Genomic DNA, 27839 nt, shown 5'->3' with positions numbered 1-27839 from the left:
ACTCGCCCTCTCGCCCACTCGTCCACTCGCCCTCTCCCCCACTCGCCCTCTCCCCCACTCGCCCTCTCCCCCACTCGCCCTCTCCCTTACTCGCCCTCTCCTCCACTCGCCCTCTCCCCCACTCGTCCACTCCCCCACTCGTCCACTCCCCCACTCGCCCAATCGCCCTATCCCCCACTCGTCCTCTCCCCCACTCGTCCACTCGCCCTCTCCCCTACTCGCCCTCTCCCCCACTCGCCCTCTCCCCCACTCGTCCACTCGCCCTCTTCCCCACTCGCCCTCTCCCCCACTCGCCTGCTCGCCCTCTCCCCCACTCGCCTACTCGCCCTCTCCCCCACTCGTCCACTCGCCCTCTCCCCCACTCGCTCTCTCCCCCACTCGCCCTCTCCCCCACTCGCCTACTCGCCCTCTCCCCTACTCGCCCTCTCCCCCACTCGCCCTCTCCCCCTCTCGCCTACTCGCCCTCTCCCCCACTTGCCCTCTCCCCCACTCGCCCTCTCCCCCACTCGCCTACTCGCCCTCTCTCCCACTCGCCCTCTCCCCCACTCACCCACTCGCCCTCTCCCCAACTCGCCCTCTCCCCCACTCGCCCTCTCCCCCACTCGCCTACTCGCCCTCTCCCCCACTCGCCCTCTCCCCCACTCACCCACTCGCCCTTTCCCCCACTCGCCCTCTCCCCCACTCACCCACTCGCCCTCTCCCCCACTAGCCCTCTCCCCCACTAGCCCTCTCCCCCACTCGCCTACTCGCCCTCTCCCCCACTCGCCCTCTCCCCTACTCGCCCTCTCCCCCACTCGCCCTATCCCCCACTCGTCCACTCGCCCTCTCCCCTACTCGCCCTCTCCCCCACTCGCCCTCTCCCCCACTTGTCCACTCGCCCTCTCCCCCACTCGCCCTCTCCCTTACTCGTCCACTCCCCCACTCGCCCAATCGCCCTATCCCCCACTCATCCTCTCCCCCACTCGTCCACTCGCCCTCTCCCCTACTCGCCCTCTCCCCCACTCGCCCTCTCCCCCAATCGTCCACTCGCCCTCTCCCCCACTCGCCCTCTCCCCCACTCGCCCTCTCCCCCACTCGCCCTCTCCCCCACTCGCCCTCTCCCCCACTCGCCCTCTCCCCCACTCGCCCTCTCGTCCACTCGCCCTCTCCCCCACTCGCCTACTCGCCCTCTCCCCCACTTGCCCTCTTCCCCACTCGCCCTTTCCCCCACTCGCCCTCTCCCCCACTCGCCCTCTCCCCCACTCGCCCTCTCCCCCACTCGTCCTCTCCCCCACTCGCCCACTCGCCCTCTCCCCCACTCGCCCTCTCCCCCACTCGTCCACTCGCCCTCTCCCCCACTCGCCTACTCGCCCTCTCCCCCACTCGCCCACTCGCCCTCTCCCCCACTCGCCCACTCGCCCTCTCCCCCACTCGCCCTCTCCCCCACTCGTCCACTCGCCCTCTCCCCTACTCGCCTACTCGCCCTCTCCCCCACTCGCCCTCTCCCCCACTCGCCCTCTCCCCCACTCACCCTCTCCCCCACTCGCCTACTCGCCCTCTCCCCCACTCGCCCTCTCCCCCACTCGTCCACTCGCCCTCTCCCCCACTCACCCACTCGCCCTCTCCCCCACTCGCCCTCTCCCCCACTCGCCCTCTCCCCCACTCGCCTACTCGCCCTCTCCCCTACTCGCCCTCTCCCCCACTCGCCCTCTCCCCCACTCGCCCTCTCCCCCACTCGCCCTCTCCCCCACTCGCCCTCTCCCCCACTCGTCCTCTCCCCCACTCGCCCTCTCCCCCACTTGTCCACTCCCCCACTCGCCCAATCGCCCTCTCCCTTACTCGCCCTCTCCCCCACTTGCCTACTCGCCCTCTCCCCCAATCGCCCTCTCCTCCACTAGCCCACTCGCCCTCTCCCTCACTCGCCCTCTGCTCCACTCGCCCTCTCCCCCACTCACCCTCTCCTCCACTTGCCCTCTCGCCCAATCGCCCTCTCGCCCACTCGTCCTCTCCTCCACTAGCCCATTCGCCCACTCAGCCACTCACTACACTACAGGTCACCGCATGTCTCTCTCTGCTTCTTCCCTCGCACTGCTCCACTTGAGAATTCCCTCCCATCATATATTTTCCCAAGCTTTCGTAATAATTTCCTTGCTAAATACAAGAAACGTGTAACACTCTTATCTGTTGCAACTTTAACAGTGCTGTTTGTTGCTGGTTGCTTGACGTTTTGGGCCTCTGGGCCTTTTGCTCAGCAGCTGTGTAAAAAAACCCGGCCTAAGGGAGGGCCCTATGAAGTAGCTCTTGTGCCGTTCTCTGACACAAGGTGGTACACCGCTAGCTAACCGAACCCTAATCCAACCAGGTCGCATTTGGTACTCAATTCGCAAGCGACGGCTCCAAGTTCTAATCCAGGCCGGGAGTTGAGCTCACCCCACCCTTCCTTGGCGGTTGATAATATGAGCACCACTTTTGGACTTTCCTACGGCTGTAACGGTTCCCTCCATAATAATGTGGAATTTCCAACTGCAGACATCAGGGCCGCCGAGGGTGACGAGCGTTTGTCTCGCACTTGTTTGGGCGTGGCGAGCCGGGGTCGCTCGTGTTCCGTGGCCGCTGGTAACGAGCGTGTGCTCCGCTCCCCCCCCTCCCTCCTCTGCAGAACTTCCACAAGATCGACTACCACCTGGTGGCGTTCATCGGGGTGCTGCTCTCCCGCCGTCTCGTGTGGACGCTCGTCACCGAGGCAAGGGCTGTCGCCTGTCACCCGCCGTCGAATGGTTCCGAGCGACACTCGCCCTTCCGCTTGTCGGCGTCTGATTGCGGCCTTACGCAATGGGAGTCGCTGGTTCCACGGGTCGCCAAGTCGGTGGTGTGATCCGGGTTCAGGTTTAGTAACGAGCGGTGACCCCCCCCCCCTCCCCCCACCGAACTGGCGCGTGAGAACGTTCGAACCGCGCCGTTACGTAACGACGTATCTGTTACAGCTCGTTACGTAAACGTATCTGTATGTAAATATTAAAAGTTACGGCTCTTTGTCAATCTGCCCACGGTTGTGAGGAGATGTTATCTCCCTCGCCGGATATACAGAAGTTCGTGGGTTCGGACCCAACCCTGACGATGCCCGTTGTGTGTTTGAGTCCGCGTGTTCTCTCCATGTGGTCGCGTACATTTTACTCCAGTTTTTTACCCCCACATTTAGAAACGCGCGTTCGGACTATTTAGCCGCTGCTATAAATTCCCACATGCGATGATACAGCCACTTCGACGAGTTATCGTGTGTGGCAAGGTCTCCTTTGAAAAAGTGGTAATAGCTTGCTGGGCTTTACCTGCTAAAATAAAATAGTAAATCCACTTCTGGATGAAGGACTCACCGCGCCTTGTCTGTGATGGGGCTTGTACAACTCCTTCACGGCGCTGATCGATGTGGCTTGGCCAACAGAATTTATTTAATCGTGCGTTTGCGTTCAAATACCGATCACGCTCGCGCGAGGAAATAAGAACTCTATTCTAGACGCCCCCCACCACCACCCCCCATGGGCCCAGCAGGGCGGCGGTAGATGCTGGAAAGGTCAAAGTGAACTCCTCCTCGTCCTCTGCTGTGTGCGTGGACTGGAGAGGGCGTTCCGATCCTCGGGTTTCGACGGTGAAAAAGCCAAGCGGTGTTCGCGGGTGGAGGGGGAAGGGTGATAGTGGAAGCGTTGCACTAGCATTGTGTATTACAGTGGTTCTGAGGGGGTACGTGAGGTGATTTATGAATGTGTGAAGTTATATCATACATGAGAGTCATCGGTGAATAATCACGTGTGAAACTGCCAATATAAAATAACTACGATAAAATTTAAATCCATATGGTAACCTAGAACGATATGGAAGACCTTTATCTGCTCATTTATCGTAAACAATGTAGTTTCCAAGAGTAACCAGCAAGCGCAAACAATTGACGTCACGCATGCAGAGCGTTCTTGATTTAGTTTTTTTTCGCTTGCAGTTACCAGATGATTAAGATGACCTCCCTCCCCCTCCCTCCCAATCTCCCTCCCTCCCATCCCCTCCTCCTCCCCCTCCCTCCCAATCTCCCTCCCATCCCCTCCCTCCCAGCGGTGTGCGCAGTGTCGCCACCCCCACCGTGGGTAGAACTCAAAACGGGCATTCATTCTCTTCGTCAACTAGGGGACGAGCGTCCCAGTGTTGAGGTCTTATTTTATCTTTAATTTATATAGCGTCTTGCTTAAGGCGCTGCACCAATAATTAACTGTTTGTACAGCAGAATAGTGTGATGATGAGATGACTTGATGAGAAGCATGGCAGTGCATGAATCCGGTGAAGTGTGAAATAAGCGATGATGAGTGAGTGAACGGGTAGAGAAGTTGGGAAGAGTGATGGTGTGTTAATGATGGGGAAGGGAGAGGGGGGGAAGGGGGAGTTGGGGAAAGCTAGGGATACTCCGTGAGTGGTTTAAGGAAAGAACAACACATCGACAGAGTGAGGCTGACTGCCGACCCGCTGTGCCACCTGCAGGTGAGCCAGTGGCAGGCACGGCCCTCGCCCGCGGCCTGGCGCTACGCCACGCTGGTGCTCGCTCGCCTCGTGCTGCTCACCGGCTCCGGGTGGACGCTGTGCTGGGCGCTCATCAACCTCTTCCGCAGCCACTCGTTCATCAACCTGCTCTTCCTCTGCTATCCGTGAGTGAGCGGCGGTGCAGTGCTTCGCACGAACATGTGGAGCGTACGGAGCGGTGGTGCACTGCTTCGCAATTCTGCACTACCGACCCGGCTACCCGACCAATAACAGTGGTGAATGTTTGTGACGATTATCTGAACCGGTCCTGGGCCTCCCCTTGGTCGACTCAGCCTCAAATGATTTCGTGGTGCAGTGTGTAAACATCAGCACTGTGGAGACAAAAGGAGCGACGCAGGGCTTAGTGCTGGCCACCCACCCCCTCGTGCGCCGTACTGGCCTTCGTCGGTGCTCGCGAATAGCGCTGTACGGGGGGGGGGGGTGGTGGGAATCTTTGTCTCTGCTGTGGGTGTCATCTCGGTCAGTCAAACCATAACACCTGGGTCTGTCCCCGTAACCAGCCAGCAGCAAGCGCCTAGTCTGGCACAAACACCGTGGTGACATCACTGCTACTGTGTGGCGACTTGCGGCTGTTGTGGGTAAACGTGGTGTGGCCCTTGGTCTGTTAAGCGTTTACCTGCAGTGCCTTTTGTCAAAGTCGGTTTGAGGCTTAAGCAGAAGATTTAATCTTCATGCAGGTATCCCTTGATTTCCGAAAGGGATGCGATTCTTAAAAAAAACACGCGAAAAGAATAAAAACGAAATTCCGTCAATCAGAACGGATTTTCCCATTTAATACATAAAAATTGGGATGTGTTTCGGACAGTCATTCCGACTCTACTCATCACCTAAAACTATACACCTATATCACGTTTCACAACGCAACAATAATAATAAACAACATGAATATTAAAACGAGTGAATAATATTACATTTTTTAGTAAAAATTACGAAACTTTGTCAGCGAACTCACCAAAAGACCTGCTGCACGTTGGAATGACTGGCAGGGTGATGTGGAGGCATTACTGCTGCCACTGCAGAGATACTGTGTGACGCTGTCGCCGATGGATGACGACGCAGCCTCCCGGATGGCTCTCGTTCAATGATCTCACGGCGTGTGGCCGTAGTGAAATTTCGGAAATTATATTTCGTGAATCAAATTTGTCATTTACGTAAACGCAATTTTTCGCAAACCGAACGTTCAGAAACCGACGGATACCCGCATTGGTTTATGTCATCATCGTCGGCCATGGTCGATCCACTGCTGAATGAAGGCCTCCCCAAGGCGCTGCGGCCGCCTCTCACGTCCTCGCCCCGTGTGTGGAAGCGTGGGGTTAGCCCGGCGCACGCACAGCGTTGATCCACCATGCTGTTTCTTGGGTTTCGTAGTGAGCGCCTGTGTTTCTTAGGTTTCTCGTGTACATCCCCCTATACGGGCTGCACCACGAAGGGGTGCGGGGCTCCGACAGCGGGGGCTCGGAGCTCACCGGCAGCCCCCCTCCGTCACCACGGAAACCAGCGGAAGGCAGCGATGGGGAGGAATCCAAGCCGAGGCCGTACCGGGCCCTCATCTTGGAAACGCTTAGGTAAGACGCAGCGGGGGGCACTTGCATCCGCCACACCGGCCTTGTCGTCGCTATCGCAGAGTGGTGGTGCCGTGGTTAGCACCCTGGATTATGAGCCCGGCAAACCGAGTTCCTTTCCCGGCCACGGCTAACATCAGTAAGCCAGTGAAATCTCAAATGGGTCTGGTCCCCCACCCATTCACCAACCCGCACTGCCCAGCTCCATCACCGACACGGCATTGGTGAGGTCTTCATCCAGCAGTGGATTGGCAAAGTCTGTAAATTATTGTAAATATTAACGGCTGTGAAATGGGCATCAATGCAGCTTGTGCAGTGTCACTGCACCACCACTGAAATAGGCCTTGAGCTTGACGGGAAGTGTCAACATTTTTTTAAATTTTCTACGTGGCTGGACAGGTATGCGAAGGAGGCGTATTGTCCGCTTAATTATCCAACACGAAGGGTCGCGCTGCCTTGCGAGACATCAGACTCAGAATATTTATTTATGCTGTTGGAGGAATCCGATGACCTATAAAGCTCTTTTTCACAGATGTCCAGTAGGGGCACGGGGTAAGATTGTTACAACAACAAACATGATAGTAGCACAAAATACAAGAAAGGTCAGCAACCCAAACACTTATAAAACTAAACCATCCCCATCCTTGCAGGCTAAGCCCACTGAGGTATTCACTTATGAAACTAAACCATCCCCATCCTTGCCGGCTAAGCCCACTGAGGTATTCACTTATAAAACTAAACCATCCCCATCCTTGCCGGCTAAGCCCACTGAGGTATTCACTTATAAAACTAAACCATCCCCATCCTTGCAGGCAAATCCCACTGAGGTATTCACTTGTAAAACTAAACCATCCCCATCCTTGCAGGCTAAGCCCACTGAGGTATTCACTTATAAAACTAAACCATCCCCATCCTTGCAGGCTAAGCCCACTGAGGTATTCACTTATAAAACTAAACCATCTCCATCCTTGCAGGCAAAGCCCACTGAGGTATTCACTTATAAAACTAAACCATCTCCATCCTTGCAGGCAAAGCCCACTGAGGTATTCACTTATAAAACTAAACCATCTCCATCCTTGCAGGCTAAGCCCACTGAGGTATTCACTTATAAAACTAAACCATCTCCATCCTTGCAGGCTAAGCCCACTGAGGTATTCACTTATAAAACTAAACCATGCCCATCCTTGCAGGCTAAGCCCACTGAGGTATTCACTTATAAAACTAAACCATCCCCATCCTTGCAGGCTAAGCCCACTGAAGTAATCACTTATAAAACTAAACCATCCCCATCCTTGCAGGCTAAGCCCACTGAGGTATTCACTTATAAAACTAAACCATCCCCATCCTTGCAGGCTAAGCCCACTGAGGTATTCACTTATAAAACTAAACCATCCCCATCCTTGCAGGCTAAGCCCACTTAGGTATTCACTTATAAAACTAAACCATCCCCATCCTTGCAGGCTAAGCCCACTGGGGTATTCACTTATAAAACTAAACCATCCCCATCCTTGCAGGCTAAGCCCACTGAGGTATTCACTTATAAAACTAAACCATCTCCATCCTTGCAGGCTAAGCCCACTGAGGTATTCACTTATAAAACTAAACCATCCCCATCCTTGCAGGCTAAGCCCACTGAGGTATTCACTTATAAAACTAAACCATCTCCATCCTTGTAGGCTAAGCCCACTGAGGTATTCACTTATAAAACTAAACCATCTCCATCCTTGCAGGCTAAGCCCACTGAGGTATTCACTTATAAAACTAAACCATCTCCATCCTTGCAGGCAAAGCCCACTGGGGTATTCACTTTTAAAACTAAACCATCTCCATCCTTGCAGGCTAAGCCCACTGAGGTATTCACTCATAAAACTAAACCATCCCCATCCTTGCAGGCAAATCCCACTGAGGTATTCACTTATAAAACTAAACCATCTCCATCCTTGCAGGCAAATCCCACTGAGGTATTCACTTATAAAACTAAACCATGCCCCATCCTTGCAGGCTAAGCCCACTGAGGTATTCACTTATAAAACTAAACCATCTCCATCCTTGCAGGCTAAGCCCACTGAGGTATTCACTCATAAAACTAAACCATCCCCATCCTTGCAGGCAAATCCCACTGAGGTATTCACTTATAAAACTAAACCATCTCCATCCTTGCAGGCAAATCCCACTGAGGTATTCACTTATAAAACTAAACCATCTCCATCCTTGCAGGCTAAGCCCACTGAGGTATTCACTCATAAAACTAAACCATCCCCATCCTTGCAGGCAAATCCCACTGAGGTATTCACTTATAAAACTAAACCATCCCCATCCTTGCAGGCTAAGCCCACTGAGGTATTCACTTATGAAACTAAACCATCCCCATCCTTGCCGGCTAAGCCCACTGAGGTATTCACTTATAAAACTAAACCATCCCCATCCTTGCCGGCTAAGCCCACTGAGGTATTCACTTATAAAACTAAACCATCCCCATCCTTGCAGGCAAATCCCACTGAGGTATTCACTTGTAAAACTAAACCATCCCCATCCTTGCAGGCTAAGCCCACTGAGGTATTCACTTATAAAACTAAACCATCCCCATCCTTGCAGGCTAAGCCCACTGAGGTATTCACTTATAAAACTAAACCATCTCCATCCTTGCAGGCAAAGCCCACTGAGGTATTCACTTATAAAACTAAACCATCTCCATCCTTGCAGGCAAAGCCCACTGAGGTATTCACTTATAAAACTAAACCATCTCCATCCTTGCAGGCTAAGCCCACTGAGGTATTCACTTATAAAACTAAACCATCTCCATCCTTGCAGGCTAAGCCCACTGAGGTATTCACTTATAAAACTAAACCATGCCCATCCTTGCAGGCTAAGCCCACTGAGGTATTCACTTATAAAACTAAACCATCCCCATCCTTGCAGGCTAAGCCCACTGAGGTATTCACTTATAAAACTAAACCATCCCCATCCTTGCAGGCTAAGCCCACTGAGGTATTCACTTATAAAACTAAACCATCCCCATCCTTGCAGGCTAAGCCCACTGAGGTATTCACTTATAAAACTAAACCATCCCCATCCTTGCAGGCTAAGCCCACTTAGGTATTCACTTATAAAACTAAACCATCCCCATCCTTGCAGGCTAAGCCCACTGGGGTATTCACTTATAAAATTAAACCATCCCCATCCTTGCAGGCTAAGCCCACTGAGGTATTCACTTATAAAACTAAACCATCTCCATCCTTGCAGGCTAAGCCCACTGAGGTATTCACTTATAAAACTAAACCATCCCCATCCTTGCAGGCTAAGCCCACTGAGGTATTCACTTATAAAACTAAACCATCTCCATCCTTGCAGGCTAAGCCCACTGAGGTATTCACTTATAAAACTAAACCATCTCCATCCTTGCAGGCTAAGCCCACTGAGGTATTCACTTATAAAACTAAACCATCTCCATCCTTGCAGGCAAAGCCCACTGGGGTATTCACTTTTAAAACTAAACCATCTCCATCCTTGCAGGCTAAGCCCACTGAGGTATTCACTCATAAAACTAAACCATCCCCATCCTTGCAGGCAAATCCCACTGAGGTATTCACTTATAAAACTAAACCATCTCCATCCTTGCAGGCAAATCCCACTGAGGTATTCACTTATAAAACTAAACCATGCCCCATCCTTGCAGGCTAAGCCCACTGAGGTATTCACTTATAAAACTAAACCATCTCCATCCTTGCAGGCTAAGCCCACTGAGGTATTCACTCATAAAACTAAACCATCCCCATCCTTGCAGGCAAATCCCACTGAGGTATTCACTTATAAAACTAAACCATCTCCATCCTTGCAGGCAAATCCCACTGAGGTATTCACTTATAAAACTAAACCATCTCCATCCTTGCAGGCTAAGCCCACTGAGGTATTCACTCATAAAACTAAACCATCCCCATCCTTGCAGGCAAATCCCACTGAGGTATTCACTTATAAAACTAAACCATCTCCATCCTTGCAGGCAAATCCCACTGAGGTATTCACTTATAAAACTAAACCATGCCCCATCCTTGCAGGCTAAGCCCACTGAGGTATTCACTTATAAAACTAAACCATCCCCATCCTTGCAGGCAAATCCCACTGAGGCATTCACTTATAAAACTAAACCATCCCCATCCTTGCAGGCTAAGCCCACTGAGGTATCACTTATAAAACTAAACCATCTCCATCCTTGCAGGCAAAGCCCACTGAGATATTCACTTATAACACTAAACCATCCCCATCCTTGCAGGCAAATCCCACTGAGGTATTCACTTATAAAACTAAACCATCTCCATCCTTGCAGGCAAATCCCACTGAGGTATTCACTTATAAAACTAAACCATCTCCATCCTTGCAGGCTAAGCCCACTGAGGTATTCACTCATAAAACTAAACCATCCCCATCCTTGCAGGCAAATCCCACTGAGGTATTCACTTATAAAACTAAACCATCTCCATCCTTGCAGGCAAATCCCACTGAGGTATTCACTTATAAAACTAAACCATGCCCCATCCTTGCAGGCTAAGCCCACTGAGGTATTCACTTATAAAACTAAACCATCTCCATCCTTGCAGGCTAAGCCCACTGAGGTATTCACTCATAAAACTAAACCATCCCCATCCTTGCAGGCAAATCCCACTGAGGTATTCACTTATTAAACTAAACCATCTCCATCCTTGCAGGCAAATCCCACTGAGGTATTCACTTATAAAACTAAACCATCTCCATCCTTGCAGGCTAAGCCCACTGAGGTATTCACTCATAAAACTAAACCATCCCCATCCTTGCAGGCAAATCCCACTGAGGTATTCACTTATAAAACTAAACCATCTCCATCCTTGCAGGCAAATCCCACTGAGGTATTCACTTATTAAACTAAACCATCTCCATCCTTGCAGGCAAAGCCCACTGAGATATTCACTTATAAAACTAAACCATCCCCATCCTTGCAGGCTAAGCCCTCTGAGGTATTCACTTATAAAACTAAACCATCTCCATCCTTGCAGGCAAATCCCACTGAGGTATTCACTTATAAAACTAAACCATGCCCCATCCTTGCAGGCAAATCCCACTGAGGCATTCACTTATAAAACTAAACCATCCCCATCCTTGCAGGCTAAACCCAATGAGGTATTCACTTATAAAACTAAACCATCCCCATCCTTGCAGGCTAAGCCCACTGAGGTATCACTTATAAAACTAAACCATCTCCATCCTTGCAGGCTAAGCCCACTGAGGTATTCACTTATAAAACAAAACCATCCCCATCCTTGCAGGCAAATCCCACTGAGGTATTCACTTATAAAACTAAACCATCTCCATCCTTGCAGGCTAAGCCCACTGAGGTATTCACTCATAAAACTAAACCATCCCCATCCTTGCAGGCTAATCCCACTGAGGTATTCACTTATAAAACAAAACAATCTCCATCCTTGCAGGCAAAGCCCACTGAGGCATTCACTTATAAAACTAAACCATCCCCATCCTTGCAGGCTAAGCCCACTGAGGTATCACTTATAAAACTAAACCATCTCCATCCTTGCAGGCAAAGCCCACTGAGATATTCACTTATAAAACTAAACCATCCCCATCCTTGCAGGCAAATCCCACTGAGGTATTCACTCATAAAACTAAACCATCTCCATCCTTGCAGGCAAAGCCCACTGAGGCATTCACTTATAAAACTAAACCATCCCCATCCTTGCAGGCTAAGCCCACTGAGGTATTCACTTATAAAACTAAACCATCTCCATCCTTGCAGGCAAATCCCCCTGAGGTATTCACTTATAAAACTAAACCATGCCCCATCCTTGCAGGCAAATCCCACTGAGGCATTCACTTATAAAACTAAACCATCCCCATCCTTGCAGGCTAAACCCACTGAGGTATAACTTATAAAACTAAACCATCTCCATCCTTGCAGGCTAAGCCCACTGAGGTATTCACTTATAAAACTAAACCATCCCCATCCTTGCAGGCTAAGCCCACTGAGGTATTCACTTATAAAACTAAACCATCCCCATCCTTGCAGGCTAAGCCCACTGAGGTATCACTTATAAAACTAAACCATCTCCATCCTTGCAGGCTAAGCCCACTGAGATATTCACTTATAAAACTAAACCATCCCCATCCTTGCAGGCAAAGCCCACTGAGGTATTCACTTATAAAACTAAACCATCTCCATCCTTGCAGGCTAAGCCCACTTAGGTATTCACTTATAAAACTAAACCATCCCCATCCTTGCAGGCAAATCCCACTGAGGTATTCACTTATAAAACTAAACCATCCTTGCAGGCAAAGCCCAATGAGGTATTCACTTATAAAACTAAACCATCCCCAGCCTTGTAGGCTAAGCCCAATGAGGTATTCACTTATTAAACTAAACCATCTCCATCCTTGCAGGCAAAGCCCACTGAGATATTCACTTATAAAACTAAACCATCCCCATCCTTGCAGGCAAATCCCACTGAGGTATTCACTTATAAAACTAAACCATCTCCATCCTTGCAGGCAAAGCCCACTGAGGCATTCACTTATATAACTAAATCATCCCCATCCTTGCAGGCTAAGCCCACTGAGGTATCACTTATAAAACTAAACCATCTCCATCCTTGCAGGCAAAGCCCACTGAGATATTCACTTATAAAACTAAACCATCCCCATCCTTGCAGGCAAATCCCACTGAGGTATTCACTTATAAAACTAAACCATCTCCATCCTTGCAGGCAAAGCCCACTGAGGCATTCACTTATAAAACTAAACCATCCCCATCCTTGCAGGCTAAGCCCACTGAGGTATTCACTTATAAAACTAAACCATCTCCATCCTTGCAGGCAAATCCCACTGAGGTATTCACTTATAAAACTAAACCATGCCCCATCCTTGCAGGCAAATCCCACTGAGGCATTCACTTATAAAACTAAATCATCCCCATCCTTGCAGGCTAAACCCACTGAGGTATCACTTATAAAACTAAACCATCTCCATCCTTGCAGGCTAAGCCCACTGAGGTATTCACTTATAAAACTAAACCATCCCCATCCTTGCAGGCTAAGCCCACTGAGGTATTCACTTATAAAACTAAACCATCCCCATCCTTGCAGGCTAAGCCCACTGAGGTATCACTTATAAAACTAAACCATCTCCATCCTTGCAGGCTAAGCCCACTGAGATATTCACTTATAAAACTAAACCATCCCCATCCTTGCAGGCAAAGCCCACTGAGGTATTCACTTATAAAACTAAACCATCTCCATCCTTGCAGGCTAAGCCCACTTAGGTATTCACTTATAAAACTAAACCATCCCCATCCTTGCAGGCAAATCCCACTGAGGTATTCACTTATAAAACTAAACCATCCCCATCCTTGCAGGCAAAGCCCAATGAGGTATTCACTTATAAAACTAAACCATCCCCAGCCTTGTAGGCTAAGCCCAATGAGGTATTCACTTATTAAACTAAACCATCTCCATCCTTGCAGGCAAAGCCCACTGAGATATTCACTTATAAAACTAAACCATCCCCATCCTTGCAGGCAAATCCCACTGAGGTATTCACTTATAAAACTAAACCATCTCCATCCTTGCAGGCAAAGCCCACTGAGGCATTCACTTATAAAACTAAACCATCCCCATCCTTGCAGGCTAAACCCAATGAGGTATTCACTTATAAAACTAAACCATCCCCATCCTTGCAGGCTAAGCCCACTGAGGTATCACTTATAAAACTAAACCATCTCCATCCTTGCAGGCTAAGCCCACTGAGGTATTCACTTATAAAACTAAACCATCCCCATCCTTGCAGGCAAATCCCACTGAGGTATTCACTTATAAAACTAAACCATCTCCATCCTTGCAGGCAAATCCCACTGAGGTATTCACTCATAAAACTAAACCATCCCCATCCTTGCAGGCTAATCCCACTGAGGTATTCACTTATAAAACAAAACCATCTCCATCCTTGCAGGCTAATCCCACTGAGGTATTCACTTATAAAACTAAACCATCCCCATCCTTGCAGGCTAAGCCCACTGAGGTATCACTTATAAAACTAAACCATCTCCATCCTTGCAGGCAAAGCCCACTGAGATATTCACTTATAAAACTAAACCATCCCCATCCTTGCAGGCAAATCCCACTGAGGTATTCACTTATAAAACTAAACCATCTCCATCCTTGCAGGCAAAGCCCACTGAGGCATTCACTTATAAAACTAAACCATCCCCATCCTTGCAGGCTAAGCCCACTGAGGTATTCACTTATAAAGCTAAACCATCTCCATCCTTGCAGGCAAATCCCACTGAGGTATTCACTTATAAAACTAAACCATGCCCCATCCTTGCAGGCAAATCCCACTGAGGCATTCACTTATAAAACTAAACCATCCCCATCCTTGCAGGCTAAACCCACTGAGGTATCACTTATAAAACTAAACCATCTCCATCCTTGCAGGCTAAGCCCACTGAGGTATTCACTTATAAAACTAAACCATCCCCATCCTTGCAGGCTAAGCCCACTGAGGTATTCACTTATAAAACTAAACCATCCCCATCCTTGCAGGCTAAGCCCACTGAGGTATCACTTATAAAACTAAACCATCTCCATCCTTGCAGGCAAAGCCCACTGAGATATTCACTTATAAAACTAAACCATCCCCATCCTTGCAGGCAAAGCCCACTGAGGTATTCACTTATAAAACTAAACCATCTCCATCCTTGCAGGCTAAGCCCACTTAGGTATTCACTTATAAAACTAAACCATCCCCATCCTTGCAGGCAAATCCCACTGAGGTATTCACTTATAAAACTAAACCATCCCCATCCTTGCAGGCAAAGCCCAATGAGGTATTCACTTATAAAACTAAACCATCCCCAGCCTTGTAGGCTAAGCCCAATGAGGTATTCACTTATTAAACTAAACCATCTCCATCCTTGCAGGCAAAGCCCACTGAGATATTCACTTATAAAACTAAACCATCCCCATCCTTGCAGGCAAATCCCACTGAGGTATTCACTTATAAAACTAAACCATCTCCATCCTTGCAGGCAAAGCCCACTGAGGCATTCACTTATAAAAGTAAACCATCCCCATCCTTGCAGGCTAAACCCAATGAGGTATTCACTTATAAAACTAAACCATCCCCATCCTTGCAGGCTAAGCCCACTGAGGTATCACTTCTAAAACTAAACCATCTCCATCCTTGCAGGCTAAGCCCACTGAGGTATTCACTTATAAAACTAAACCATCCCCATCCTTGCAGGCAAATCCCACTGAGGTATTCACTTATAAAACTAAACCATCTCCATCCTTGCAGGCTAAGCCCGCTGAGGTATTCACTCATAAAACTAAACCATCCCCATCCTTGCAGGCAAATCCCACTGAGGTATTCACTCATAAAACTAAACCATCCCCATCCTTGCAGGCTAATCCCACTGAGGTATTCACTTATAAAACTAAACCATCTCCATCCTTGCAGGCAAAGCCCACTGAGGCATTCACTTATAAAAGTAAACCATCCCCATCCTTGCAGGCTAAACCCAATGAGGTATTCACTTATAAAACTAAACCATCCCCATCCTTGCAGGCTAAGCCCACTGAGGTATCACTTCTAAAACTAAACCATCTCCATCCTTGCAGGCTAAGCCCACTGAGGTATTCACTTATAAAACTAAACCATCCCCATCCTTGCAGGCAAATCCCACTGAGGTATTCACTTATAAAACTAAACCATCTCCATCCTTGCAGGCTAAGCCCGCTGAGGTATTCACTCATAAAACTAAACCATCCCCATCCTTGCAGGCAAATCCCACTGAGGTATTCACTCATAAAACTAAACCATCCCCATCCTTGCAGGCTAATCCCACTGAGGTATTCACTTATAAAACTAAACCATCTCCATCCTTGCAGGCAAAGCCCACTGAGGCATTCACTTATAAAACTAAACCATCTCCATCCTTGCAGGCAAAGCCCACTGAGATATTCACTTATAAAACTAAACCATCCCCATCCTTGCAGGCTAAGCCCACTGAGGTATTCACTTATAAAACTAAACCATCTCCATCCTTGCAGGCAAATTCCACTGAGGTAATCACTTATAAAACTAAACCATGCCCCATCCTTGCAGGCAAATCCCACTGAGGCATTCACTTATAAAACTAAACCATCCCCATCCTTGCAGGCTAAACCCACTGAGGTATCACTTATAAAACTAAACCATCTCCATCCTTGCAGGCTAAGCCCACTGAGGTATTCACTTATAAAACTAAACCATCCCCATCCTTGCAGGCTAAGCCCACTGAGGTATTCACTTATAAAACTAAACCATCCCCATCCTTGCAGGCTAAGCCCACTGAGATATTCACTTATAAAACTAAACCATCCCCATCCTTGCAGGCAAAGCCCACTGAGGTATTCACTTATAAAACTAAACCATCCCCATCCTTGCAGGCTAAGCCCACTGAGGTATTCACTTATTAAACTAAACCATCCCCATCCTTGCAGGCAAATCCCACTGAGGTATTCACTTATAAAACTAAACCATCCCCATCCTTGCAGGCAAAGCCCAATGAGGTATTCACTTATAAAACTAAACCATCTCCATCCTTGCAGGCAAAGCCCACTGAGATATTCACTTATAAAACTAAACCATCCCCATCCTTGCAGGCAAATCCCACTGAGGTATTCACTTATAAAACTAAACCATCTCCATCCTTGCAGGCAAAGCCCACTGAGGCATTCACTTATAAAACTAAACCATCCCCATCCTTGCAGGCTAAGCCCACTGAGGTATTCACTTATAAAACTAAACCATCTCCATCCTTGCAGGCAAATTCCACTGAGGTAATCACTTATAAAACTAAACCATGCCCCATCCTTGCAGGCAAATCCCACTGAGGCATTCACTTATAAAACTAAACCATCCCCATCCTTGCAGGCTAAACCCACTGAGGTATCACTTATAAAACTAAACCATCTCCATCCTTGCAGGCTAAGCCCACTGAGGTATTCACTTATAAAACTAAACCATCCCCATCCTTGCAGGCTAAGCCCACTGAGGTATTCACTTATAAAACTAAACCATCCCCATCCTTGCAGGCTAAGCCCACTGAGATATTCACTTATAAAACTAAACCATCCCCATCCTTGCAGGCAAAGCCCACTGAGGTATTCACTTATAAAACTAAACCATCCCCATCCTTGCAGGCTAAGCCCACTGAGGTATTCACTTATTAAACTAAACCATCCCCATCCTTGCAGGCAAATCCCACTGAGGTATTCACTTATAAAACTAAACCATCCCCATCCTTGCAGGCAAAGCCCAATGAGGTATTCACTTATAAAACTAAACCATCCCCATCCTTGTAGGCTAAGCCCAATGAGGTATTCACTTATAAAACTAAACCATCCCCATCCTTGCAGGCTAAGCCCACTGAGGTATTCACTTATAAAACTAAACCATCCCCATCCTTGCAGGCTAAGCCCACTGTGGAATTCACTTATTCTTCAGAAGTGACCTGGCCAAAGATGATAGCTCAACAAAGATCCCGAAAGGATGGATCCATCATCTCGTGGACGCCAATGGCCCGCCCAGGGTAACGGAGAGGTTTGGGGGGGGGGGGAGACAGAGGCCCGCTGCGCGGTGCGTGCCGGGCGGCTCCGTGCCGATCGGTGTCCCTCCCGTCGGCAGGGAGCAGTTCCACAGCGGGGACAGCATCCCCACGCACGCGTGTGTGCTGTCGCCCGGCCTGGTGCGCGCCGAGGTGCACATGCTCAAGACCGACTTCAACAAGCGCATCAAGGAGATCCTCTTTAATTCGCTGTTCAGCGCCTACTACGTCGCCTTCCTGCCGCTGTGCTTCGTCAAGGTGAGCGTCTCTGCTCCACTGGGCGAACCCCCCCCTCCCTCCCCCCTCCCTCCCCCCTCCCTCCCCCCCTCCCCCCCTCCCTCCCCCCCCCCTCCCCGCCATGGTTGACCGCGGTGTACCCGCTGCGGCACAGCGGTGTGCGCCTGGCGCCTGTGCCGCGAGCTGAATCCATCGCTTCGTCTCCTCGGGGCGCGTTGCCTCCCTCGGCTGCCACGCTCGATCACCAAGTCGTCTTCGTCGTCATCGTCACAGTCAATAAAATGAGTGCTCTGAACACACCGGTTGACGTCGGGGAATGCGTTCATGAAAACTGCGATGACAGATATGTAAACGACGTTTACAGGGCAGTAGTGGGTGGTGGAAGCGAAGGCTGAGAGAAGGGACGGATAACGAGAAAGGATGGACGACAATGCTGTCAGTGACGTAAGTGCCGGGTGGGGGCGACGAGAATCTGGTAGCGGTGTTAATAATAATAATAATAAAGTGACGATGTGTTTACGAAACGACGCAGAAGGGGGAGACGTAAATCGGGCTGTGACTGTACTCGGTTTCCGAGCTCACTATCTGATGAAACTCGAAACAGTTTGAGCGAAACGTTGATCAATGCATTGGCACGTATAAATAATATCTTGGTAAACACGAATGGTAAAGTGGCTACAGGAAACCTCGTTTTAAGTGAAACGTGAGTGCAACTTTTCATGAAGTCAGTCGTGGTCACTTTTCCTCACTGTCTCACTCAATCTAAAGACCGCGTGCATGTTTGAGCGTGCGTGTGTGCGTCAGCCAAAACCACTGACGATTATCTGATCTGATCTTGGGCCTCCCCTAGGTCAACTCGGCCGCAAGTGAGTACTCCTTCGAGTGCTGACCCAGCCTTCATACGTGCTCGCTAACAGCACCTACCCCCCAAAAGGCTACACGGGGGACGTTTGTCGTCCACAGAGCACGCAGTACTACGACATGCGCTGGTCGTGCGAGCACCTCATCCTGGTGTGGGTGAACACCTTCGTGATGCTCACCTCGCAGCTGCTGCCGCCGCGCTACTGCGACCTGCTTCACCGCGCCGCCACCCACCTGGGCCGCTGGCACCGCCTGGAGAGCGGCGCCTACAGCCACACGCCACAGCACGCGTACGCCAGCCGTGCACATGGCACCCACACGACACCCACACGCCACCCACACGACACCCACACGCCACCCACACGCCACCCACACGACACCCACACGACACCCACACGCCACCCACACCACCCATGCGGCACCCACACGGTACCCACACGGCACCCACACAGTACCCATACGTCCATCACACATTACCCACACGCCACTCACTTGGCACCCACAAGACATCCACGAGACACCCACGTGGCTCTCACACATCACCCACGTGGCACCCACGTGGCACCCACGTGGGTGCTATGTGTGCGCCACGTGGCACCCACGTGGCGCACACACGCCACCCACGCGGCACCCTGCCGCCCTCCGTACAGTCTCGCTGACGGCTGTCGCCCCACCAGGCTGCTGAGGCCCCGCGGGGGATGTCTGTCTGTCGCCCCGTGCCACCGTGCGCAGTTGGTCGGAGACGACGATCTGGCCCCAGGGAGTGCTGGTGCGGCACAACAAGGGCCTGTACAAGGCCGTCGGCTCCTGCAACGTCGCCGTGCCCTCCGACGCGTCGCACTCGCGCTTCTACGTGAGTGCGCCGCCCGGGGGGGGAGGGGTGAGGTTGGGTGGGGGGGGGCGCCGGCCGCCACGTGCCGCAGCCTTCTTCGACGGGCCTCGGGGGGGCAAACCGCGAGACTCGCCTGAGTCAAACGCTGCGCGTGGAGACGGCCGGCTCTGCGGTCCGCTCGCCGCTTGGGTTATTTTTACCGTACTTCACCACGCTGGTTTCGGTTCGCGTTTGGCACACGCAGAGAGAGCATAGGTGTCGGTGCATTGGAGTACAGCAAAATAGTACAGGACGTGTTCAACTCCGCCTGACGTCCCACGGTGTGACGGCACCGGTGTACGTTGGGGTGATTTTGAGGGAGATCAAGGCGCTAGTTTATAAATGTCACACTGTGGAGTAAGTGGATGGCGGTTTGACTCGCAAAACCCGAACGCACCGTCGTGGGCATTCTTTATATGAGCGTGCCTCCCTTATCAGGGCGGGCGAACACATTACTGAGTGAATTGCGCTTCTCATCGGGTATATGCGCTATGCCGAAGGTTACAGAAACTGGTATGTGCCATAGGGATGTGGAATTTTCACCGCTGCGTCCCTCTCCGCCACTTGCTGATGAAAGGCAAATCGATATTAGGAAGCCACTGGAGCTATGCATTTATAAATGATCTCGATGGAAAACAAGAATCTTTAGAAGTGCTTTTTCTGTTTAGTTAGTTGTCCTTTCCCAGCAACTCGTACTTGTACAACAATGGAAACATTTTAAATCGATTCCATCGGAACGGGTGGCACACTTTTCCCGTTTGACGCGGCCGTTCCCCGCGCGCGTTCCCCCAGTTTCTCTTCCACAAGCCGCTGAGGGTGCTCAACTCGCTGCTGGCGCTGGAGGGCGGCGTCGTGGTGTACCAGCTGTACTGGCTGGCGCGCTCGGACCGCTGGAACCACGCCCTGTCGGCCGCGCTGCTCCTCTTCGCCAACTACTGCCTCGTGTTCCGCCTGCTGCGGGACCGCCTGCTGCTGGGGCGCGCCTACGGCCGCGACTCGCCCCACGCCGCCGCCCACGCGGCCGGCGGCTCGGCCGTCGGCTGAGCCGCCGGGCGGTCGCGACGCCGGCGCCCGGGCTCCCGGCGCCGCCCCCTCGCCCCCCTCGCCCCCCCTCCCCAGCGACGCGCACCAACGCGTGAACCCGGAGAGCGGAGGCGACGCGTGCGACCGCATCGTCCCCCGCTCCGACGAAGGTGCGGCGCGAACGTGACTTGGCCTCGTCTTGTAAATATGGAGCGATGTTTCCCCCCGACGAGACTTTTGAAAGGAAGATGCGACCGAGCGGCTCTCGCGTTGTGGACGCGTGGGTAAGCCCCCCCCCCCACCATGCCGCGTCCCAGGCCGAGCGTTCTCTCGCGAAGTGGGGGGACGGCTCGAGAGCGCTCCGTCTCCCCGGCCGCCGGTTTCGCGAGGAAAACTCGGAGGGCGGGAGGGGGGTTGTGGGAAATGCGGCCGCGTTCGTTGCCCGGCTCGCCTGTCGGCGGCGAGGATCGACGTGCGGCGGTTCCCGGTGCTCCTGCGGTAACTTTGTGTGCGGGGACACGCCGGTATCTCCCCTGCCGCGTCGATGAGCCCTCCGTCAGTGACGCCTCGCCTTGAAAGTCGGCGCCTCGGCCAGTTTTCTGATCGGCACGTCGCCGCACTGCCGCGGCTGCCACCGTGCCCGCCATGCGGCGCCGAGTTTTGAGCGGCGTAGTCGGTGCGTGTGCTGTAAGAGGCGTGTGTAGATGTGTATATGTGTAAGAGGTGTGTGTAGATGTGTATGTGTGTAAGAGGTGTGTGTAGATGTGTATATGTGTAAGTGGTGAGCGAGTCAGGCCCCTGCTGGATGAGAGCCTCCCCTCCCCCACAAAGGTGCGGGTCATGTGAACTTTACCGCGTCGGCCGGCTGGTGAAGGCGGGGAGCATAGATAGTCCTTGTAGAATAGAAGTAGAGTACAACAATGGAGTTGGCTGCAACTTTCCCCTGCCGACAGCTTCGCCTTATCAGCGTGGGGCAGTGCAGGTGCCTCGACCAGTATTCAGCGTCGTGGCCGGACACGGTCCTAGCGGGTAAGAAGCACACGCATCACCCGCTGAGCCGATTCACCCGCTGCACCCGCTGCACACGCTGCACACGCTGCACGTTCTTGATGCAATCGGCATGTTGGTGGTTACGAGCGCCAGCTGGAAGCTTCGCAGCCATCTTCCACCACCGGTTCGCACGTCACAGGCTGACCCCTCTGGGCGTGACGCTCGTTGGCTTTCCACATTGCCCCCCCCCCCCCCTCTCTCATGCAAGTGTTTCTTAAGAGCGGCGTTGGAGCGGTCCCCACGAGGCCGGCGACCGAGGGGAAGACCTAGGGCCGGCTGGTCGGACACCGTCATCAGGGCTGATCTTAGAGGTCGCTGCGTGATCGGGCGGAGGGTGGAGGGCGTTGGCAGTGAGGTTTATCTCGCGAATGTCGATACGAGGTGACCGTGCAGGGCAACATATACGGAGCATTAAAAAACAAGTCCGCTTGAGAGGATGCGCGCACGCAGTCGCCACGCGGCAGCCCCCACCGCCTCCGGCACGCCACGGCCGCCTCAACGGACGGGTCACCGGCGAGATCCTTGGTGGCGCGCTCGGCACCAGGACGGGGGCTGGGTGCCGGGACTTGACACACGGGGGCTGGGTGCTGGGACTTGACACACGGGGGCTGGGACTTGACACACGGGGGCTGGGTGCTGGGACTTGACACACGGGGGCTGGGTGCCAGGACTTGAAACACGGGGGCTGGGACTTGACACACGGGGGCTGGGTGCTGGGACTTGACACACGGGGACTGGGACTTGACACACGGGGGCTGGGTGCCGGTACTTGACACACAGGGGCTGGGTGCCAGGACTTGACACACGGGGGCTGGGTGCTGGGACTTGACACACGGGGACTGGGTGCTGGGACTTGACACACGGGGACTGGGACTTGACACACGGGGGCTGGGCGCCAGGACTTGACACACGGGGGCTGGGACTTGACACACGGGGGCTGGGTGCTGGGACTTGACACACAGGGGCTGGGTGCCAGGACTTGACACACGGGGGCTGGGCGCCAGGACTTGACACACGGGGACTGGGCGCCAGGACTTGACACACGGGGACTGGGTGCTGGGACTTGACACACGGGGACTGAGTGCTGGGACTTGACACACGGGGGCTGGGACTTGACACACGGGAGCTGGGTGCTGGGACTTGACACACGGGGGCTGGGTGCCAGGACTTGACACACGGGGACTGAATGCCAGGACTTGACACACGGGGGCTGGGTGCTGGGACTTGACACACGGGGGCTGGGTGCCAGGACTTGACACACGGGGGCTGAGTGCCAGGACTTGACACACGGGGGCTGGGACTTGACACATGGGGGCTGGGTGCCAGGACTTGACACACGGGGGCTGGGACTTGACACACGGGGGCTGGGTGCCAGGACTTGACACATGAGAGCAGTGGGGTTTGGCCTCATTGCTGCCGATGTGGCTCTCACGGTGACATTGCCGCCCGTGTGTTCACACGTTGTGTGTCAGCTGATCGAGTCCGGGCGCGTGCGACATTGTGATTCAAGACACGTTCTGTACAATTGCCTCATGTTGGTGTCATATAAATGTACTAATAATAATGATAAGCATGTAAGATTTCACAGCTCTTTTGTCAAACCACTGCTCAGTGAAGGGCTGCGCTCGCCTGTCAATCCTGGCAGCTGTTTGACCATACTTCACCACGCTGGTCAATGCGAGGGGGGGGCAGGACCGGTTGATATCACTCCGCCGCTGGTGTCGGTGGTGGCCGCGAATCCAAAGTCCCGTCGGCAAGTTCAAAGCGCAGCGCGCTAACCACTGCAGCGCCATTCCCTCCGCCTCGATAAACCTACTTGGAACGTGGCGTGTGAGCGAGGTGGGAGCGGCCGTTTCTGTTGAATGTTTGGAGGAAGTGGGCCTGCGTGCCTCCCCTCTCAGCGCACTAATAAACTTAAACTTAACTATTCTTGTTTCTTTCGGTAAAGTCACGTAGAAGGGAAACAAAATAATAAAAATATAAAACAATAAAATTCTCACGACGTTTCGACTGCAACACAAGCAATCATTATCAGGTGTGAAAACCACAACAAGAAAATTTGAAAAAATGTTCTTGTTGTGAAGGAAAATTTGAAAAAAAATTATTGTTGTTTTTACATCTGATGATGGTTGCTTGTGTTGCAGTCGAAACGTCGTGAGAATTGTATTGTTTTATATTTTTATTATTTTGTTGTTTCCCTTCTACGTGACTTTACCGAAAGAAACAAAAATATGAATCCCTGCAGTCACGAAAGCTTTAAATCAAAATGTAAACTGAACTGTTTTTCATTTTACCTGGTAAGAGCCAATGAGCTACGCAGCTTTCGTTTCAGAAGCGACCTGGCCCCAAATGATAGCTCAACGAAGTTGCTTATCACCACTTGGACATTTATAGCCGCCAAATACTCTTTAATGCACGTCGATTCTAAATGTGGACGGAAAACCGGAGAATCCCGGAGGAACAATCGCACTTGAAAGGAAACGCGCGGATAACACGCCGCCTTCTCCTCCCCACATCTGCCCCTTTTGCTTAAACGAGTGCAAACCTTTACGTTACACATCCCGTCAGCCACAGGGCCTCCTTAGAGTGCATTACATCAGCAGCGTTGGTTCGGACGCAAGCAAAACTCTGGGCCGGTTTCGGCGCCTCATCCCGGGAGTCCAGAGCTCGCTCGGCCCCTCGCCGGTTAACTGCCGGGCGCGCGACGGCCGTGGGCTCCGATGGCCGCGGCGCGCCAACGCCGTGGTGGTGTTGGCGACGGCGACGCTGAGCCCATTCCAGTCCACGATTGTGAACCTCCGCCGGCACGGCCCCCGTCACTTCCGCGATGCCGCGTTTTTCGCGCTGGAGGTTCGTGCCTTTTTTGATGGCGCCTCATGCTTAGTGCCCCGCCGAGAGAAGCACGCGGCGTTCTGTGGCCGGGTGCCGGCGTTTGCCGTTCGGGCGACTCGCGCGAGGCTTACCGCTTTTATTTTTAAAGAACGCTAGGTGAATATATTTTTGTATATTTTTAATTAATTATTTTTTTTATTGTTTATGGGCCACGGTTAGCGTTGGCGAGATATTTTTTTCCTCCCCAGGTTGCGATGTAACGTTCCGATGCACCGCGGTCGACGATTGCTTTGCGTCGAGTGCTTTTAAAAGTGCAGTATTGGAGGAGGCTGTTGTACGTCGCTGCATTGGCAGCTGGGCGCAAGCAACAATGAACGCTGCACTAAAAAGGAAAAACCGTAACGGGTGACGTTTTTGAGAAATGGGCCTTTTGATCATCTCACTTCGGATAGATGGAGCATTTTATATTTTTGAAAGATTTGTCTGACACGCTATATACCTGCTCGTGGGTCACAGCTCGTAAGCGAGTCGAATACTTAATTTGGCAACGTTCTTCAAGCATATTTTCCATCGGGGCCCCTTGGTATGTATGTATGTTGAACTACGTATGGCGTGTGCCTTGCAGTCTCAAACTCTTATTCACTCAATCTGTCTGGTCACTCGCTGTCTGATATGAACAAGGGCAAGTGACCGAAACGTTACCTATTATGTATTTATATTTCCTGTTCAGGCCACGGTGCTATTGACTAACGCGTTGAATCGAGAGTCATCGCTCGAGTGATGTCAGTATTGAGAAGGGGGCAGGTGTTTGGGTAGAGCTTGTGATGTTCAGGTGGCCAGTGGGTGCTGTTGGGTTCACGCTAAGGCCCGTATTCTTAAGTCACGGCTCGGCACAGGCTTTCTGACTCGAGCGAGCCGACTCAACGGCACTCGCTTAGCTTGAGCCGGCTCCGAGCCCGGCCCCAGGCAGGCTCGAGATTTCCATGGAGCCGAGACCGAGCCGAGACCGAGCCGAGACCGAGCCGAGCCACGGCGGGGGCCGCTTTCGCTCATGCGTCTTTGGAAAGCAACCGGGCGGCTCAAGCGCTGGAGGCTAAGCCAGCGCCGTGATGAAGGATGCAGCCCGACCTCCCTCCGATGTTTTCTCTCGGGTGGGGGGGTCGGGGCGAAGTGTGGAGCCCGTGCTTCGGGGTCCGACTCCGCTTCTTCGCAGCTGTTGCCGCTGGCTACGGCGACCGTCGTTAACGTTCGCGTCCCGTCGGCGTGGCGTCTCCGGCGGAAACTCGGCAGCCTGGACCGCCAGGGGCTGTGGGTGACGCGCTGTCGCCACCGCTCCTGATCATCGTGTGCCCTCGCTCGCCGCTCTGTCCGTACGTTTGCTGAACGCATTTCGCACCGTACGTAGCCAACTCTTCTATTGGAGGCGCTTCCGATGCTCTGCTCCGCTGCCTCGCTCTTGTGTACGCTGTGCCAAGGTGCTCTCAGGGTCTTAGCGTCGATAGCCACAGTGCCGAGGCCCGGCTGTCTGAGAGTATTTGGCTGCTCTAAATTTCCACTTTGTTGAGTTATAATTAGTGGCCAGGTCGCGTCTCAAAAAGAGCAACATAGCTCAGTGGAGCCTTACCTGGTAGTAAAAAAAACACGTTTTAGTTTATAGTCTCTGCTGCTGCTGCTGGTGCTGCTGCTGCTGCTGCAAACCCATTGTATCGATATCACTTGAGGAAGCGTGATGCAAAAAAACATCGCGCGAGGACTGTGGCTGTCGGGACGAGAAGCGTCGTGAGGGTCGCACAGCCCTCGCGATGGACTCTTGGGGGTCGAGGCGTGGGACACCGCTCAAGGGGCTCGGCTGAGGACTCGTTGAAGCATGTGTCAGTGTTGTGGCTGCAACGCTGGCTGTGGTTGTGCTGTCGTCGTTTACCCGAGGTGTGGCGTTGCGATTAAGGTGACAGCAGTCCTGGAATCGGCGTCTCTGTGTCCGAGTAGCGGGGATTGATTTGTACCGAGATTTGCACCGGCGTTGCGTTGAACTTCACGACAGTGGACCGCACAGTTTTTTGATAGACCTTGGCCGAGTGAGAATTCAGGTCTGGGATTGGTCCGCGGTGGGAAATGTTGCCAGCGCTAAGTTGCGATCAAGTTTGTCCGACTCAAAGTCACCCACGGGTCGCTGCTCAGACGAGCGATGGAGCCGCGTTGTTCTCCACGGGCTATGCCGAGCCAGTGGTGGAAACTCCATGTTCCCGCAGTGGAGGCTACTCCCTCTTCAGGACATACCCACCGTCCACGTTCCCGCAGTGGAGGCTACTCCCTCTTCAGGACATACCCACCGTCCACGTTCCCACAGTGCAGGCTACTCCCTCTTCAGGACATACCCACCGTCCACGTTCCCACAGTGGAGGCTACTCCCTCTTCAGGACATACCCACCGTCCACGTTCCCACAGTGCAGGCTACTCCCTCTTCAGGACATACCCACCGTCCACGTTCCCACAGTGGAGGCTACTCCCTCTTCAGGACATACCCACCGTCCACGTTCCCACAGTGGAGGCTACTCCCTCTTCAGGACATACCCACCGTCCACGTTCTCACAGTGCAGGCTACTCCCTCTTCAGGACAAACCCACCGTCCACGTTCCCACAGCGGAGGCTACTCCCTCTTCAGGACATACCCACCGTCCACGTTCCCACAGCGGAGGCTACTCCCTCTTCAGGACATACCCACCGTCCACGTTCCCACAGTGGAGGCTACTCCCTCTTCAGGACGAACCCACCGCTGGCTCTCCACCAAGTGGTACCAATTCTATCGACCTCCGATTTGTTCGTCGTGCACTCTGACCACACCAACTTTCGGAGCGATGTGTTTGTGAACTGCATTGTTGAACTGCAAAATGTAGAGTGTAGAATTACGTGCGGAATGTTCCCTTGTTCCCCTGAGTGAGAGCAAGAGAGCGTGATTCAGAGGCGTGGGAATCCACAGACAAGTTTCAAGGCAGCCAGAAACGGCCACAGAAATGTACCCAAGCTGTGTGGTCCTACATTGGGGACATCTGTCCAAAGCGTTCACACATCCGGAGCGGTAAGAGCAGCCGAAGTGATGTGTTCGTTAAATCCTGCCTCGTGCAAAGTTCCTCCAAGTGGTGAGTCACTGTGGCGGGATGCTGAGCGCGAGGGGGGGTGGGTGGGTGCATTGGGGTTTACCGGCTTCGTGGGGCCCCGACTC

At 52.3% G+C, this 27839-nt stretch overlaps 1 protein-coding gene across 1 annotated transcript in view; it reads left to right on the top strand.

Moving 5' to 3' along the window:
- Positions 1-23357, top strand: part of TMEM39A (transmembrane protein 39A) — a 30759-nt gene extending 7402 nt beyond the window's left edge. The window contains exons 4-10 of the mRNA XM_032972766.2: positions 2639-2722; positions 4498-4661; positions 5946-6122; positions 17826-18003; positions 18946-19133; positions 19576-19696; positions 20507-23357. Of these exons, the coding sequence (XP_032828657.2) occupies positions 2639-2722; positions 4498-4661; positions 5946-6122; positions 17826-18003; positions 18946-19133; positions 19576-19696; positions 20507-20758 (1164 nt within the window). The 3' untranslated portion in view covers positions 20759-23357. The remainder of the gene's footprint in view (positions 1-2638; positions 2723-4497; positions 4662-5945; positions 6123-17825; positions 18004-18945; positions 19134-19575; positions 19697-20506) is intronic.
- Positions 23358-27839: the final 4482 nt, after the last annotated feature.

The sequence above is a fragment of the Petromyzon marinus genome, chromosome 49, assembly GCF_048934315.1.
Source record: "Petromyzon marinus isolate PM22_M1 ecotype Great Lakes invasive population chromosome 49, UKy_Petmar_22M1.pri1.0, whole genome shotgun sequence".
Classification (NCBI taxonomy): domain Eukaryota; kingdom Metazoa; phylum Chordata; class Hyperoartia; order Petromyzontiformes; family Petromyzontidae; genus Petromyzon; species Petromyzon marinus.
The sequence above is the reverse complement of the archived record's forward strand: the minus strand, read 5'-3'. Positions and strand labels throughout refer to the sequence as shown.